The sequence below is a fragment of the Balaenoptera physalus genome, assembly GCF_965194825.1.
Source record: "Balaenoptera physalus genome assembly, chromosome: 6".
Taxonomy (NCBI): domain Eukaryota; kingdom Metazoa; phylum Chordata; class Mammalia; order Artiodactyla; family Balaenopteridae; genus Balaenoptera; species Balaenoptera physalus.
Window position 1 is genome coordinate 134280035 of NC_138885.1, and position 17882 is coordinate 134297916.

At 48.3% G+C, this 17882-nt stretch overlaps 1 protein-coding gene across 10 annotated transcripts in view; it reads left to right on the forward strand.

Annotated features, from left to right (window-relative positions):
* AGAP1 (ArfGAP with GTPase domain, ankyrin repeat and PH domain 1) overlaps positions 1-17882 on the forward strand; it is a 550747-nt gene that overhangs the window by 480797 nt on the left and 52068 nt on the right. For all 10 annotated transcript variants that reach the window (XM_082466340.1, XM_082466341.1, XM_082466330.1 and 7 more), the window contains one exon: positions 116-338. In XM_082466340.1, coding sequence (XP_082322466.1) covers positions 116-338 — 223 coding nt within the window. The remainder of the gene's footprint in view (positions 1-115; positions 339-17882) is intronic.

Consider the following 17882-nt stretch of genomic DNA (forward strand, 5'->3'; position numbering starts at 1 on the left):
GGAGGGACTGTTGCATGGGAAGTCTGATTGGCCGTTTTGTTCCTGAGACCTAAGGACGGTTGGGGTGAGTGATGACGGTCTCATTGCATATGGCGCCCTTTTCCTCTTCCCACAGATCCCAACTGGGCCAGTTTGAACTTGGGAGCCCTCATATGCATTGAGTGCTCAGGGATCCACCGGAATCTCGGCACCCACCTTTCTCGAGTCCGATCTCTGGACCTTGATGACTGGCCCATTGAGCTTATCAAGGTGATGTCGTCCATTGGGAATGAGCTGGCCAACAGCATCTGGGAGGAGAGCACCCAGGGGCGGACGAAGCCCTCGCTGGACTCCACGAGGTAGGGACACGGGACGGCGTGTGGTTATGGGGCATTCTGCAGGCAGTTCAACAACCAGAAATGACCTTAATGACACCCACCACTGGAACTGCCCCAGCAACCGGTGGGAAGCTGATTGCCCCAGACAGAAACATCTGTATTAAAAATTGCTCCTCCGCAGACATGGATAATTCAAACTCCTTAATTTTTTAAGCTTGTTTTTACACTTTGGGGATTCCTCTCCCTCTCTTAGAAATGTATTAAGCTTCTAACCTTATGAATATATCACTTTAATTAATACACTTCTAATAGGCATAAGCTAGGCTGTTAGCACTAATTATGAATTTTGGATTCTTTAATTTTGTTATTCTTATGTCTTTGATAAGCATCTACTCCATTGGTTCCCCTCTCCCCCCCGACCCCCACTAAGTGAGTTTATAGTAACCAAATGTATTTTATTTTCTAAAATATATTTCTAACACATTTAATCAACCAAGTATGGCGTAACTTATGGTGGCTTCTCATTAATGTTAATTGTTACCCAGTGTAAAAAACGCATTTATTTTGAGGCCATTCCGTGTCTCATTTTTCATTTACAGCAATTATAAGCCATTTTTTTAGTACACATGCATATTTAATGTACCTAAGAGGTGGTAAAATGGCACGTTTTCTGAGAAAGCCTCTTTCACAGAGGCAGGATGGACCGTCCTGTCTCCACGGCTGTTCGGGGAGGTGGGGGGCATCCCAGCATCTGAAGCAGGGGCACGGGGTGGTGGGCTCAGCCTTCAGTTCTCAGGTGTGTGCAGAGGTGAAGGGGGAGAAGAGGTCTCCCAGCATCAGCACGGATCTGTTTTGCTGGTGATCAGACAACAAGGAGACCCAGGTGTCCGTCTGTGGTCGGGCCACATGCGAGGGGTAAGAAGTTGGTTTCTACCGCTAATAACATGGAAAATCAGTGGGCTTCATTTCATCAACACTAAAAAATGAATTTGTGGTGCCCCCTTCGGTTCACTTGAGAGAATGAAGCTGGTGTCATTAACCCTGCCCTTCCTATTAGGTGCTCTGTGGGGAGGGGACGGGGGGTGGGCAAGAAATGTGCACAAAGTACATCTGTTTAAAATCGAGCAGGTTGGTGCTATGAGCTCTTTATATATAAGTTATGCTGTGTAATATACACGCGGGCAACTGTCTTACAGACTGAAGAAATGATACACTTCTACAGTTTTTTAATTTTGATTTAACACTAATATAGAAATCCACAGGGTTGTCCACTAGGAGCATTCTTAAAAGATTAATTCATGTTTTAATGTCTATTTTTTCATACATATAGTTTCCTTGGAGGGTATTTAGATCTGAAAAAGAAAAATGATTGGAAATCGGATTGAGTTTAATGTGTGAATGCAGAAAACATTAAAATAAGTTGGGAAAAAATTAACTTTATACATTTTACTGTTTGCGTGTAAAAGGAGCATATATACTCTTTTTAATACATGAATTAGAAAAGTTTGGTTGTTTTTCCATCTATCACAATTAGAAACCATTTAGAATGATTACAAAGACATAGGTTAATTTATTAACTGGGAAATACTATATAATAATTTCATCTTCATAAGTGAAGACGGTGTATGTAAAGGTATTTTATCCTTCTAACTTGTACATTTGAATTAAGCTCTTGAGTATGTAACTTCCTGTTCTGTGTAGTATTATACACGTCGTATCTTTACACTTTAGAGACATTTGAGTCTTTCTCACAAGTGGAGTCACTGCTGTGAAATCTCTGCAGTGAGGTGATGTGGTTACGTCGTATTTCCAGCGGTAACTTTGGGGTTTCTAAGTTCTGTCCATCTCTAAGAAGATAAACATGTTTGAGAATTGAATAGACCTTTGTGCTTTAGTAATTCTCCCAGGGAGTTTTATTTTTAATTAAATTCAGCAAATATTCATTGAGTGCTTCCTCATAGAAAAGAAGTGATGGCTAGGTGATGACCGTAAGTCTGCAGTGACTGGTGAATGTTCTCAGGGCCAGCCGAGGATGCCAGGACTCGGTGGCGTTCATAGACTGGAGGGATTTGCGGTGCTCCAGGAGGTCCAGGAGAAATGTCATCTGAGCTGACTTTAAACTGTGCTGTGATCTCCAGGCCTGGGGGCGCGGGGAGTGTGTGTGCTGGAGGATGGGAGGGAACTACACCCAAACAGGAACGTGGAAGCCTCAGGGCCCATGGGGAGCTGGACCCTTGAGCACAGTGAGGAGTGGGGAAGGGCAAGGCCACAACAGAGCAAAGGCCTGGTGAGCCGGGCTGGTGTTTTAACAGCGACTCTCGGGGTTGGGCAGAGGGTGGGTTGTTGGATCTCTTTCTGTGTTCCTATATGTCCCACCTGTTCCGAGGACTAGAGGCAGCCAGCGGCATCCTAGGAAAGGATGGAGACAGGCAAGGAGGTCGTTGGAAGGCTGTGGTCCTGGTGGAACATGGTCAAAGTCTCAGATACACTCGAAGACCACTCAGTGTAACTGTAAAACAACAATCCAGATCTCCACCTCCTTCACGACCTCCTGCGGTTTCCTCAAACAGAATTAAAATCCCAAAGTTTGGGCTGGATGTCCACATGGAATTCAGTCTGCGGTGTGAGAATGGATATCTGGTCTGGTTCCTGCCTCTCCAAGACAAGGAAAGACACGCCCTCCCACCCACCCCGCCTCGCTCCCTCTGCAGGACCTGTGATCACTAGCACAGAGAGCTGGACGGTTCTCTAATGTGGCCCTCAGGTAATACTAAAAAGAAATATTTTAATAAAATTTTATCTCTATCTGAGGAAAAGCCAAGTGCAATATATCCAGTCTAATTCTTTGAAAAAGGGCCCAGCTGTTTTCCCGAGAAGCTCCATCCATTCTGTCTTGTTCAGAAGATTCATTCTGACAGTGGAATATAATTAGAAATGTGCCATACCTCTCCCAGCGCACAGACACACACACACACACACACACACACACTCAGGAGCGTGGGGAAGTAGAACACGACAGATCCTTCTCCAAAAAAACAACCAAAACCACCTCGCGTTGGTGTCACCCAGGCAGGCTCCTCTGACCAGCCGTCTGCCCTACTGCTTGCTGCGCCTTCACCCCTGATTAGGGCAGCTTTGGACGGCACGTAATTGGTTCCAGCGATTCTCAGCTGCCCTGAGAACTGCCGTTCAAACTTGAACAGCTTTGAGATCAATCGAAGCTGACGGCGGCAAAGCAGTATTGACTTCCCATTCCTAAACCGGGGAATCATTAGTCAAGAAAAGCATCTTTTAATTACTCCCAGGAAGAAAAAAAAAATCTTTTTGGATGGATTCTGCAACAACTGCCATTTTTTTTCCAGTGCATTCGATATTAAATTTATTGTCTCAGGAGGGGAGAGGATGCCCTTCGTCCCCCTCTGTAATGGAGGTTTAATTTGGAGAAAGAAGCAGGTAGAGAAGATCGATGCTATAACAATTAACTACCTCTGGGGTGGAATCAGAATTCCCCTCTAATTGCTATTGATACCATTTAAGCACACACTTAAAATATTGATTGTAAATGGGGCTGCTGAAGTAGGGGAGAAGTGGTAACAGAATGAACTAGGTGTTAGGGGCTTAAGGGGGGCAGTTTGCTGTCGGCAGGACGGTCTGCATGTGAGTTGGTGTGTTGCATCTTAGAGTACGTTGTCCTGTGGGGTTGGACGCGGGGCCTGGAGCCACCAGGCAGGGCTCTGGTTCCAGTGTCAGGACACAGCTCAGAGGTAGAGATGTTAAAACAGTCACGTGCATATTTCCGGATTGCGTGAACGAATGGGTGAATGATAGAAAGAGGAAACTGGTCAGCTTGGAATACACGTGTCGGGGGGGGGTGTTGCATCCTCAGGGCCTCAGAACTCCTCATGTGTTTGTGAGTGAAATTCCCAGCACACGGTGAAGCCATCTCAACAAACCTCTCTGTGCATCCTTTCACGCTCGGCCACGCACTGTCGTTTTCGGGGCCGGTCTGCATCACTTAAGGCAGGTTCTTCTTCTTGATTCTCATCCCCCTTTCACTTAGAAGCTTTCTCGATTGACTGCAGGGAAAATAATTTCCCACCAGAACCGATCGGAGCTCTCTGGAGCCGCATTCCTCCTGGCAGAAGCCGAGCTCAACTGGGCTGTGCGGCTTTCTGTCTTCATCTTCCATCTTTGTGTCTCCGAGTCGAGGGCTTTGGCCCGGGAGGGACCAGGGACCAGTTGCTCTTTGCATTTCAGGGCAGGTATCCTGTTTACAAGGTGGTTTGGGGCCTGCCGATTTGGTCTAGGAAATCAAAGGAACCTGGAAGTAGAGAGCTGTGTCCTCAATTCCATGAAGGAGCCCCTGGGAGAAGCTCTAGGCCCAACTGAAATCACCCGTCACCTCTTTGATCCCACATGGAAGGGGCCGAGTTTGCTGATTTAGCATATGTTCCCTTCCCTCTCTTAGCATCCTTTCTCCAGGTTTCGTTGTTTGTCAGTTCACCTGCGCCCCTAAACTCCCCTCTTGTGTTTAACCTCTAAAAAGATGTCACTTCAGGAGGAAGATTGGGGGCCGGACGTCAGAAATCTGCGTGGGAGAGACCGGCTGCTCGCTTCCAGGCGGAGCGAGTCTGCCCGGTGATCCGAGTTCCGTGTCCTTTTGATTTCCGAACGCCACTTTCATCTTATTTATGCACATGGAGATATTGATAAAGGGGAAATGTATCCAAACTGAAAATAATTGGATCCCCACCGCTAACTCTGAGATATTAAAAGCAGCACCACTTGGCCACGTCTCTGTCTCGTTAGGTTTGATCATAAGATCACAATATAGTAATCTCAGGCTCAAATTTCTGGCATAAAGATGCACTGATCCAAATGTGGCCTCAGGGAACATAAGGACCCACGCGGTCCCAGGATTGTCTCATCTTATTATTTTTCAACAGTTCTTGGCCCTGCTGAGGTCAGTGTTTTGTCCCTTTGGAGTGTTCCTCTATGCTTGACACCTTCTCCTATTTTCTTTCCTTAAAAAAAAGAAAAATGGGCAGGGGGAGAAATGGGGGAAAAAAAAAAAAAAAAAGGACTTTGCAGTGATGACCAGAACCCATCTGCAGTTGGGTGGCATCTGCTCCCCACATGTCACTTCCCTCATTAACAAGCAATTGAATTAATTAAATGCTACTCAGAACACGCATAACAAGCTACCGGCAGTGTCCAAATTAGCACTGATAATCAAGGATGATTTCCTTTATTATCCTGCTAAGTGGTGTGCAGACTCTGATCTCCCTGTCTGCCCTCATCTATTTACATACCCCCAGCTTCTGCCTTTGGAAGCGGAGGTTATCTTACCTAGTTAATTTGCCAGGATCACCGAGCATGGCGGATTGATGCCCTGCCGCCGCTGCCACTGCCACCGCTCGGCCCCCTCCCCGCCTGCCCTCCCCCAGCCCCAGCCTTTGTATCTCAAGCTCACTGATAAATTAAAGGCCACCCCTGTGGTCTCTCAAGTGAGTAATAGAGGCAGAAATTTCATTTTGCAACTGGCTGATTTAATGATCCAAAGGGTAATTAATGGCCTGATTATCTTAATGTTAAATATGTCCGGCAGCAATTACTGTGACCTCCCGCTTGTCAAGGTCCGGGCTGTGCTCTTCTTTCAATTAAGTTCTCTGGGGCTTAATGGTATGAATAAACTCCTGATTCTATCATCCCGGACGGACGCAGAGGGTTCAGGGAGCTGGGGGCTCGTTTGGAGTTTTAATCAGCCTGTCTTCGACTCTGGCGATCAGAGTTAACAATTATAACAAGGACGGCCTCACTTTCTTCTTCCTCGTGCAGGACCCCATCTCCACCTCCCCTCCATCCACCCTTTTGTGTTGTTGTTGTTGTTTTATTTTATTTATTTTCTCTTACGTATTTCCATGCTCGGAGGGAGAATTCTGTTTGCAGAGGGAGCCGCTGTGCTCCATGAGGCTCGTCTCTTCCAATATAAATTATCATGTGAGCGCTGTGGTTTTTCTGTTTGACAGGCTTAATTAATTGGCAGGAGCCCCCGAAAATGACAGTGCCACTAATTGCAACTCAGAGTGCATTTCTGTCATCGTGGTGCGCCTGTCAGCGGGCATGCCCTGGCCCCAGCCGCCGGAGCGGGGCCCACCCTCCCGGCCTCGGGTCCAGGCGGGGACAGTGTCCTGAGTGAGCGGGGACAGTGGCAGGCTCCGAGGAGCCCTGGGTTTGCAGGCACGCCATCCGCATGCAGGAGCGACATTTACTGCCAAGAAAGTTCACACGTCTGCGGCTCTGCAAACCCAACAGCTGCCCGGGGACCTGGGATTTGACTTAAGATATTTTAGGGACTTCTCGGAGTAGGCCGCCTTGGAATCAGACCCCGAGAGCCGTAACTCAGCCACCCTCCTTGACCGGATGGTCCTCATTAGCACGTTGCTAAATATGCTTGGGTTTACCCGAGCTCTGCACCCAGATCAGAAATATTCCACTATCAGTATCAAGTCAGTCAGGGAAATGTACAAATGAGACGTGCATTAACACTGCCTCGAAAATAATAGCTGTAGATTACGGTTGACAACAGCTAGAGCAGTTCCCCTGGTAAACTGCAGGCAGGGAGCGTGGAGGGAATCTGCGCATCGGCAGCGCTCTCCGATTAAGCTCTCAGGATAGACGAGCCCTAATTATAAGAAAGGCGGATCTAACAAGATCCTCCATAAGGTGAAGTAAAATGCGATCCGCGTTCTGCAGCATAACTGTTCCTTCCAGTTGCCTTTGAAGCAGATGGATGAAATAGTGCTGTTGGTTTATTACGTCCTCCTGCCACACACAAACCTGTCTTTTATTTGATCCTGCAGGAAACCAAATGTGGTAGCCAGCTTTGCGACCGGAGAGCTGTCTTGGGTTGAAAACCCCTCTCATTTACTCTCTGAAATGTAGCCATGGAGACAATCAAGGAATTTTTTTATTTTTAAGAATTTTTATTATCATTGGTAGCTGAAAACGCTAGTCATCTGCCAGCATCAGTTGCTTGTAGGTGCCCTGACCACTTCTGAGCCCGCGTCCATAGATGAGGCAATGTAATGTGGAGGCGAACTGTTAGACTTGAATTCTAGATCATGGGAGCCCTTCTAAACAGGGGCCTATAAATACTCTAAAACAACTGCCTCTGTTTTGATTCCTCCAAAAGTAGAGCATTTTCCAGAAGGTCATTTCTCTCAGTGGTGTTTTGATCATTTTGCACCAGAAACCTTCTCTCTTCTGAGGAGGGTCCTGCTTTCTTCTTCCTAACAATGAAGAAGAGGCAGAAGCAAACAAACCTGGGTCCAGAGTTCACAGTGTACTGGGTGCTTTTTCTTAGGACAGAGCCATCCTACGACATGGGATGACCCCAGTTTCCCATGTGAGAGGACTGTGAGGTCAGGGTCCTGGAGTCATTAGTCTAGGTTCACCCGGGACTAGGGGACAGATCACTTGAACCCAGGACCTGACTCCTGACACTCATCCCTGGTCCTTCTGCTGCTCCCGTCCTCTTTCTGCTCAGCATCATATGGCCACATCCCATGGTCAGCTGTGGCATCTAGAGGTACCACTGTGTTTACCAGTATACGTTCCCTCTCCTCCCCTTGGCCCCAGCTCATACTCCTACCAGCCATTAGTGTGTCGGTGTTTATATATTATTACTGTAAATTTATTATGTATAATAGCATAACTACAATGCCTTTCCTCTTATAAAATCGAGTAGCCTCATTCATGGTAACTTAAAGATAATAAAGCATCATTCATTTTAGTTTGCATTCATACAGCAAACCTGATCAAGTCACTCAGTCATGATTCTAAAGTCTTAATTTTCTGCAGTCAGTGCTAATCCTTAGAGCTCCTCTGGAAGACAGTGCTGAGACCTAAATATACAGATGAGACAACGTAGTCACACGGTTCGAGCCCCAGCTTTTCACGGAACCACATCCTTCTCCTGCCTGAACCTCCCTCTCTTCATGTCCCTGACCCAACACTGTCTGTTGAAAACATTTAGCTTGTATTTCCAAAAGCTTCACAATCGTATTTATTATCTGCGTGATGAAATATGGAGCCAGACCAGAGGATTTCTAGTTCTGGTTTCATAGCCAGCATCTTCTGTGATTTTGATTTTTAAAAACCAGAGCATTTTCTCATTTGTAAGATGAAACTAGTCATTAGTCCACCCACTTAATCATGTAGGTTTAATGCTAAAAGAAAATACTATTTATGAAGTTTCCTGGGCTCTTTATCTGGAAAACTCAATCAGCTTTGTGCCTGGGTCCTGCATGCTGGCGGTGAGAGAGGCAAGTGGCCCGTGCGCTCTCAGGTGCTGGGGAGGGTCTGCTGATGTGGAATATGTGGTCCGGGTTTATTTTTGCTTTGTACCGTGGTTTATTGCAGCATCAGCAAGGCACGTTCTTGGACTCCATTCCAGGTGTATCCCTGTGGTGGGACCCAACGATGTGTTTTAACTCTCTAGGTGATTCTTATGCATATTAAAGTTTGAGAAGCACTGGTCTACACCAAGCAGTATACACAAATGCCCACAACCCGCCTGGAGTCCCTCTCACTGTCTTAGCCCAAGTCCCTGGACTTTATTCCTCATTTCTTAAGACCCAGGTATCTGTCCTCTTTCTTTACCGTACTCTATATCCAATATGCCATCTCAAAGGTGCTACAACCCACAGAGAACATCTCTTTGTCTGCCCCCATTACTAGAAGATTATATACTGTGATCAAATGTCATTTTCCCCAGGAATGCAAGGTTGGTTCAACACACAAAAATCTGTCAAAGTAGTATACCACATTAATAGAATAAAGGACAAATGCTACACACTCATTTCAAGAGATGCAGAAAATACATTTGACAGAATTCAATACCCCTTCATGATACAAACACACAGCAAAGCAGGAATAAAAAGAAACTTCCTCAACCTAATAAAGGGTGTCTATGAAAAACCCACAGCTAACATCAAACTTAATGGTAAAGTACTGAAAGCTCCCCGCTTAAGATCAGGAACAAGACAAGGACATCCACTGTCACCACTTTTCTTCATCATTGAAGTTCGAGCCAGAGAATTAGGCAAGAGAAAGAAACCAAAGGTATTCAGATTAGAAAGGAAGAAGGTGAAATTATATTTGCAGATGATGTGATCTTATATATAGAAAATCTAAAGGAATTCAAAATAAACTATTAGAGCTAATAAAGGACCTCAGGAATATACAAAATTCAGTTGTACTTCTATACATGAGAAATGGACAATTCCATTTACAATATTAATATACTCAAGAATAAATTTAACCTATATACTGAAAACTACAAAGCATCTTTGAGAGAAATTAAGGAAGACCTAAATAATTGGCAAGACATCCATGTTCATGGATTAGAAGACTTAATATTGCTAAGATAGCACTCCCCAAATGATGTATAGATTCAACACAATCCCTTTCAGAATTACAGATTTTTTTTTTGCATAAATGGACAAGCTTATCCTACAGTTTATATGGAAATTCACAAGACCTTCAGATAAGCAAAACAATCTTGAAAAGGAATAACGAAGTTGGAGCACTCGTATATCCTGATTTCAAAACTTACTACAAAACTACAATAATCCAAGACTGTGATATTGACATAAGAATAGACATATAGATTGATGGTATAGAATTGAAAGTCCTGAAATAAGCTCGTCCCTCTATGGTTAATTGATTTTCAACAATTCATTGGGGAGAGAATAGTCTTTCAACAGGTGGCGCTGAGACAACTAGATATCCACATACAAAAGAATGAAGCTTAGACCCCATCTCGTGGCGTATACAAAAACTAACTCCAAATGAGTCAAAGACCTAAGTGTAAAAACTGAAACTATAAAACTTTTAGAAGAAAATAGAGAAATAAAATAGATAAATTGGACTTCATCAAAATTAAACATTTTAGTGCTTCAAAGGACAATATCAAGAAATTGAAAACAGAGAATGAGTGAAAATATTTGAAAACCATATATCGAATAAGAGTCTAATACGCAGAATGTATAAAGAATGTATACAGTTCAGCAACAGAAGACAAGTAACTCAGTTTTAAAACGTGCAAAGGATTGGAATAGACATTTCTCTAAAGAAGATATACAAATACCCAATACCCAATAACAGGAAAAGATGCCAGACATCATTACTGATTAGGGAAATGCAAGTCAACCCACACTGAGATACTACTACACACTCACTAAGATGGCCATAATAAAAAAGAAGGTCAGTGGCAGGTGTTGGTGGGAATGTACAGAAATATGAACCCTCATGTACTGCTGGTGGGAATGTTAAATGACACAGCCACTTTGGAAAACAGTCTGGCAGTTCCTCCAAAAGTTAAACATAGGCTTACCGTACGACCGAGCAATTCCTCTTCTATGTATATACCTAAGAGAAATGAAAACACACGTCCATGCAAAAACTTGTACGTGAGTGTTCATAGCAGCATTATTCATAATAGCCAAAAAGTGAAAACAAACCGAATGTCCATCAAATAATGGATATACGCCAACTATGCTTCAATAAAATAAAATTTAAAAATTTAATGATGAATGGGTAAACAAAAGATGGTACATCCATACAATGGAATGTTATTCAGACACAAAAAACAATAAAGTACCATACGTGCTGCAACTTGGATGAACCTTGCAAACATTATACTAAGTGGAAGGAGCCAGACACAGAAGACCATGCATTATATTATTCCATTTATATGGAGTGGCCAGAGTAGGCAGATCCGTGGAGATGGAAGGTAGATTAGTGATTGCCAGGGGCTGGGGGATGAGGGGCAGTGGTGTCCAGGGAGTGCCTGCTTAAAGGATACAGGTTTTTTGGGGGGAGATAATGAAAATTGTCTACATTTCCATGATGGCAATGGCTCTACAATCTTGTAAATAAACTAAAAATCCACCAAAGCATACACATTTACAGCATGAATTATAGGAAATGTGAAAAAGCATATGAATTGTGTCAATTTTTTTTTAAAAAAGAAGGAATTTCCAAGGAGAACAGATGGGGCAGGGCATTCCACAAAGAGGGAACATTCTGGGCAAAGAGGCAGAAACACACGAGGGTGGCTGAAGCCGGATGGTGGGGGAAGGTGGGCCTGGCCAGCATGTCTGCCCCTCATCTGGCTGGGGAGCTGGGGGAGCTGGGGGAGGGGTCGTCCAGCATAGAGCTCTGAGCAGGATTTGCACTGCTGCCAAAACCCCCTGCACTTGCGGGGGCAGGCCAAAGGAGGGTGAGGCCAGGTAGAAAGAGGTGCGTCATGTCCAGGTGAATTGGTGAGTTGGAATCAGGGATAATCAGTGATATGAGGGCCTTCCAGAGCCTTGAGAGGCCAGGCATGTCACAGCCATTGGCTCCTGGAATCCACAGGACAAACCGATGTCTTTCCCCCTTTAATAGACAAGGAAACTGGCCTGAGAAACTCAGCCTGTGAATGCAGGAACCAGAATGCAACCCAGGTCCTGCCGGCTGCACAGCCCTTCCTCAGGAGGCATTTGGACCAAAGGGATCTCGGGGGCATAACATCATCAGGGCTCACCCCAGCTGGGGGCCTGGGGAAGGACAAGCATCCAAGGTGATACTTAGTTTTCTCTCTTGGGCCATTGGGTGGATGGCGAGGCCTTTAAATGACAGGCAGAGCAAATAAAAGGTAATTTCAGCCGTAAAATCCTGGCAGTTTGATTTCGTGTTAATAAAGGTGGACATTGCACCCGTTTATGCCCCATGGTTTTGAGGAGGTGGTCAAGCATGGCCGAGGCCCAGCCTTGCCTGTCCGGTCGTGGCTTTGGAGCAGGGTCTCTGGGCTTCAGGGCGTGCCATCCCAAGCCAGCGGGACAAAGCAAGCTTCTCCCACCTTCAGAGTCCCGATTTCTCCAAGAAATTGCTTGAGACCCTGGAGAGTGGGCATAGCAGTGGCAGCAGCACTAAAGCTTCAAATAATTAAATGTCATTTGTAACTGATACAAAATTTCATCAACCTGGGGTCCGGAAGATAAACATTAGCTGGAGCACACAGCACTCAATCTTAGGACTCACGTGAAAAGCATCTCTAATGTGCGTGATCTTATGCAAATGACCCTTGAGGACGAACGCATAACCGTGGTGACTTAGCTGTGACTTTCTCCTCAAGGACCTCCACGTGCTGCCCCATGTGTTTTCACACTGATCCTCACGATCTTAGTGGAATTAGGAGAGGTCTGCGTTTAAGATCAGAGAAGACCCCAGGCAGGGAAGGTGACGCCTATAATCTCACACAGTGCCCGGGAGCAGGCTGAGCTTGGCTCACAGACTGGTCACCTGGAGGCACCGAAGAGAAGTCGACTGCAGGGCTTGGGAGCGTGGAATTCTGCCTGCAAATGACCACGGTCCTTGTGCCAGCCCTTCTCAACCCTCTGGTGGTTTTCAGCCCAGGAAGCATTTGGAAATGACCATGGGGCGGGAGGGTGGGGGAGTATGACTATCATTTAGTCCTAAGGGCCTGAGATCCTGAAGCCCCAGACGGTCCTACAAAAGCGAGAATTGCTTTGCCCAGAATGCCAGTAGCACCCCTGCTACGGAGCAAGGAAGAGACGACCCAGAACAGCCCTCACCTCCTGAGATCATTAGCGTCTTCTAAAGAACTCGTGCGAAGGCCTCTAAGAATCCAGTTACTTTCCCCGGAGATTTCTCCTGGGCATGTGGAACGGATAAATCAAGGAAGACGAATACGTTCTCATTCTAGAATGTCAGACTCTACCTTTCCAGATGCGTTAAATGAAAATGAGAATGATGACCTATTCCGTAGGGTTTCAGAGGAACCATAATAGAGGCTCAATAAATCCTTGAGAGCTTGTATTTTTAATTATTTGTTTCCCGAAACTAATGTTGGGGCTATGCCGCATGGCAGATAAAAGGGAAGAGAAAGTAAGTGGCCAGCCAAAGGTTCCGTGGAGTGTCCATCCACACACAAAACAGGGCTGACGTCAATACTTAGAGATTATGCCATGACATCACAGTTAAAAGATGGAGTAGGACGCACAGCCCCGAACGGCTGTGTGCAACCCAGACTCACTTAACAGTCGGAAGACGGTCTGGAGATCTGTACGGCGCAGGGCATCCTAACACTGTTTACAGAAGCAGTGTCCCTGGGACAGGAGGTAAAAGTAGGATTCCGATCCCATCGAGGCTGCTCTAATCCAGTGCGAACAGCAGAAAATCATCTGTGATTTTAAAATTCTCAATCCTTCTGTTACAGTTGTGTCTGTGGACAGTTTTAGTTTCTAATGACCAGGTTTCTTCTTGACAAAGAAGATCAACCCCGTTGATCAACCCCGTTCTCCACAGTAGAACAAGAACCAGTGTCCGTGCCATGTGAGGAGGGGCACCTGGACGTAATTTCATCAGCAGTCCTGACAGAGGAGAACTCCACCCCATCAGGAGAGGACGCGTTTATCCCTAGACTCCGATGTCACAAAGCGGAGTGCCCTTTCCGCGTGAAGTCGGTGTCGAGGGGAGAAGAGTCTCTGTGATTGGGAGGTAGTGGTGAGGGATTAGAATGCGATCCTCGTTACGTTTAGGAACCTATTTCCGACATGGCAAAGCACCAAGAGCCAAGAAGCGGTGAGGAGAGACACATCCGGTGCAGGGAGCTCCCGGGATGTTCTGTGACACCTGTGAGGTCCTGCGGTCAGAAGAGTTGAAACGCCCCCAGTTGGGCCCACGTGTTCGGTGATGACCATGAATGTGTGGGGATCTACGCAGGCCGCTGCCTCTTACGTGGTCATGGGGCTTATGAGAGGCCTTTCCAGCTAGAGATCTTATGGCCCAAAGCAAGGCGACCTTGGCCTCTCACACCCATCACACTAAAGCCATCAAGGCCAGAGACGAGCTGAGCCCCCAAGGCCCGGGGCGGCAGAGGCGCATCCCTAGCAGCTGGAAAAGGCTGGTGTTCTCCATGCTCCCTGCAAAGCACAACCTCCAGGATGGACGTGGCCCATCGGCGCTGCAAAGACCAAATGTGCCAGCTCATCCACTGCCTGCCCACTCCCGACAGCACCTGGGGCGGCGGGCCGGCCCCTCCAGCGCTGGCCCACCCTCGAGTTATATCAGCCCCTGGCCTCCTAACGGCCCCGAGCGCAGCCGCTGAGTTCTTACACGGCGTCCGGATCGCTAAGTCTCCAGGAACCCCTTGGAAAGCTGCAGTTGTTATCCCCAGGGTATAGCTGAGGACACGGAGGTCCCACAGCAGGTACTTGGTGACAGGGAGTTTGTCCCCAAAGCCCACACTCTGAGCCTCAGTGCTTTGCTGCTGGACTCTTGTGGGGTCGGTGACCAAAGGGAACTGCATGTGACACTGGACAACAGTGAGACACAGTACAGCTGCCATCGGGCTCAGCAGGACGCAGGATGACCAGGTGGCAGCGTGTCTGTGCCTGTGTCCCACCGCCCCCCCCCCCCCGCCTCCCATCCATATCAGCTTGGGGCGGGGCCTCACCCTCTCCCACGCCCACCCCCTGCCATGTGGCACGTTGTCCTCTTTCAGCTGCTTGGGGACCGTGATGCCCTCTGAACATGGTGGAGAATGGTGGCCAGAAACACGACAGCCAACATTTTTAGTTTATTGTTCAGGCTCAGCAAACACCGAGGGACCACTGGTCAGTCTCCTTAATCTCCATCTTGATGCACTGAGTTCTAATTTCCCCAGATGCGTGTTGGTCACACCCGCCTTCCTCCTCGAGGTGAGGCATCACTAATGGCTTTGTCAAGTCTGCAGCCTGCCTGTGCCTTGGACTCCACGTCTGCTTTGGGAGAGGAGAGTCCTTCGAGCACTTTGTGTGAGGAAGGAGCAGGGAAGGGGGGCATTTTGTGGTGCTTACTGGAAATATCGAGCTCGCTTAGGCTTGTAACCCAGGCACGGAAGGTTTTCTTCCTGACAGCAGCCTCCTTGCTTGGAAGAAATCTCCTGGTGAGCAGGTGAAGTTGGGAGCGAGCCCGCTGGACAAGGGCAGGGAGACAGGCAGAGAGAAAGCCCGGAGGCCGGTGCATGGTCCTGGAGAGGCTCCTGGAAGGTGACGAGCAAACTGCCAGGCCCCAAGCGGTATTGTTGCTGTCACTTCCGGAACACCCATTCCTAATCAGGTTAGTCTCCTAAAGCATCTGGAGGTCAGGAAAGGTGCTTTCGGAAGTGTATTTTAAAGATAAACCAAGATAACAAGCATCATGACTTTTCTCTTCCGTCCGTCTGTGGTGGCAGCTTCAGACAGCAGCTCTCGGGAGAGGACAGAGGCAGTAGCTATGGAAATGGCCCCAGCTGGGTTCTGGTCCTCGCGCCGCCCCCAGCAGCAACTTAGCAGACCATGGCCAGGCCTCAGTCTTGTCATCTGTAAACTGGGAGCAGTAGTGCCTGCTTCCTGAGGTGCTTGTGTGTTCAGATGAGAAGATGCAAGGGAAGCCCGCAGAGGCGCTGACACGTCTTCCTGCTGCAGCAGGGGCGGAGGCCGAGATGAGGGCCGACCAGGCGCCTTCCTCCGTCCTTCCAGCCCCACTTCTCTGCGTGCCTTGCTCCTGACTCCAGCCTCTGACCTGGTCACTTGAAAGGTGGCAGGCGTGTCCTGCTTTCCCCCGGGTGTGAGTCTAGCCCACCTCATTATCCGGAGCACTCTTGGACCCTGTCTCCCCACACCCCGGGCAGGGTGGAGGCATTGGGAGGTGGGACCTGGGGAAGATGGGCCCCTCCAGTGGCCCAGCAGCACCTCTCACCTGCCCCGCCACACCCGATGGGGGCAGAGTGGGACCCGGAAGGGTGGCGGCTCCCAGGTCATCGTCTGAGCTCAAGGGGAGGTACGAGGGCCCAGGTGTGGATGGAACGGGTGGAGGAGGGTTGTTCTGGGACAAGGTGAAGGCCAAGCCTCACTCCAGAGTTATTTTCTGCCCTCTTTAACCTGCAGCCACGCTGTCAAATGAGCCACATCTGCTAAGGGATGAGTCTCGAGGTCTGACGGTCACCCAGGATTAACTCCCTGTCTTTCTCCCCGGGACTCTCCAGAGAGGTAGCCTGGGGCCGTGCAGAGCCGTGGGAGGGGCACATGCAGATGAGGAGGCTGCTGGCCGGGGGGCTGCCAGGATGCTCTCCCCAGGGCGTTGGGGAGCTGGAGCAGGTGATGCTACACCGGGCGCTAAGGGGTGTGATCTGCGGCCACCGGACGGCACAGCTGTCCTTGCCACTGTGCTGGCGTGGAACCTGACCTCTGGGCCTCGCCTGCCCTCCTCTATAAATGCTGACATGCAGCTTCCCAAACCTACTGAGGTCCCTCCAGACACTGACTGGTACCCTCACCTAAAACCTACTAGGCCAGGTAAAGCCAGCTGTGTTCATCCAGCGCGTCCCTCTAAGTGGGCAAAGAACGTGACGTAGGAAACAAGGACTGTGGGCAGAGAGTCAGGCCCCAGGGAGGCGGCAAGGGACTTAGATCCTCCCCTGGCAACAGAGCAGGTGGAGGGAAGAAGGGGAAGCCAGCAGGCGGCCTTGCCTCAGCAGCAGCTTCTCAAGTCAGATTTTCTACAGACAGAAATCAGGCGGTTCATCTCCTGGAGGTAGATGCACTCTGGTGGGACGGACGTGAACATCCGACCTTATCACGGCTTCCTGAAATGTCCCTGGTTTCAACACAAGTTTGAAAAGGACTCCGTCCCTGATGTTTGCACATGTGGTTTGGAAATTGTGGTGCAGGGGGAGGCTGAATAACTTATTCAAGGGCAAGGAACACGGCCACTGGCTTTGAGCTAGGAGCCTGCGGTTCCCTGTGTGTCGTTCACCGCATTGTCGCGCCTGCTCGGTCCCCTGCACCCACCGGTCGCGCCTTATTTCTGAAACACACCCCCCCCTGCCGTTGGGTTTCATCTGGCTGTGAAGCAGTCATCAAAGGACGCTCCCCTAAACGATCTGTTCACAGGCAGCCTGGAAAGCTTTGCTGACATGTTGCTAACGCTCTGTCGGGCTCTCTGCAGAACAGAGATGGTGTTTGGCCAGCCCGCCGACACTTGGGTGATTATCGAAAGGAGCACCACGGGGGCCAGAGCACGTAGAAACAGGAACAACACTTTTAATGTGCATATTGACAGTGAAATCCTGTTTCCCAAGGCGAGGGAGTGGGGTCCAGTTGTTGCCGGAACAGCCCGTCTCCCTGGTCCTTTTAAAAAGGGGGATCTTTTGACAGTTGCCACATGCTGAGTCCCAGAGTCCTGTGATGGCCAGCTGGGCGGTGGTTTAATGAGGGACCGAGGACCAGTGTTCCAGCACTGGCTTTAGCGTGGCCTTCCCCGGCCCTAGTGCTGTCCATCAAACTCCTCATCTGCTGGGACACTCCTTTGGTCACTGAAGACAAACTTGCAGGTCACCGTGGCTTTTCCCCATGGTGCTTCTGCTGAGATTTGATGGAGTAGTTATCTCGTGGTCAGGATGACCCCACGTCAGCGTGTGTCCAGTGATGTCAGCGTCACTGCTCGTGACCTTGGTGACTGTGCTTCCCAGCG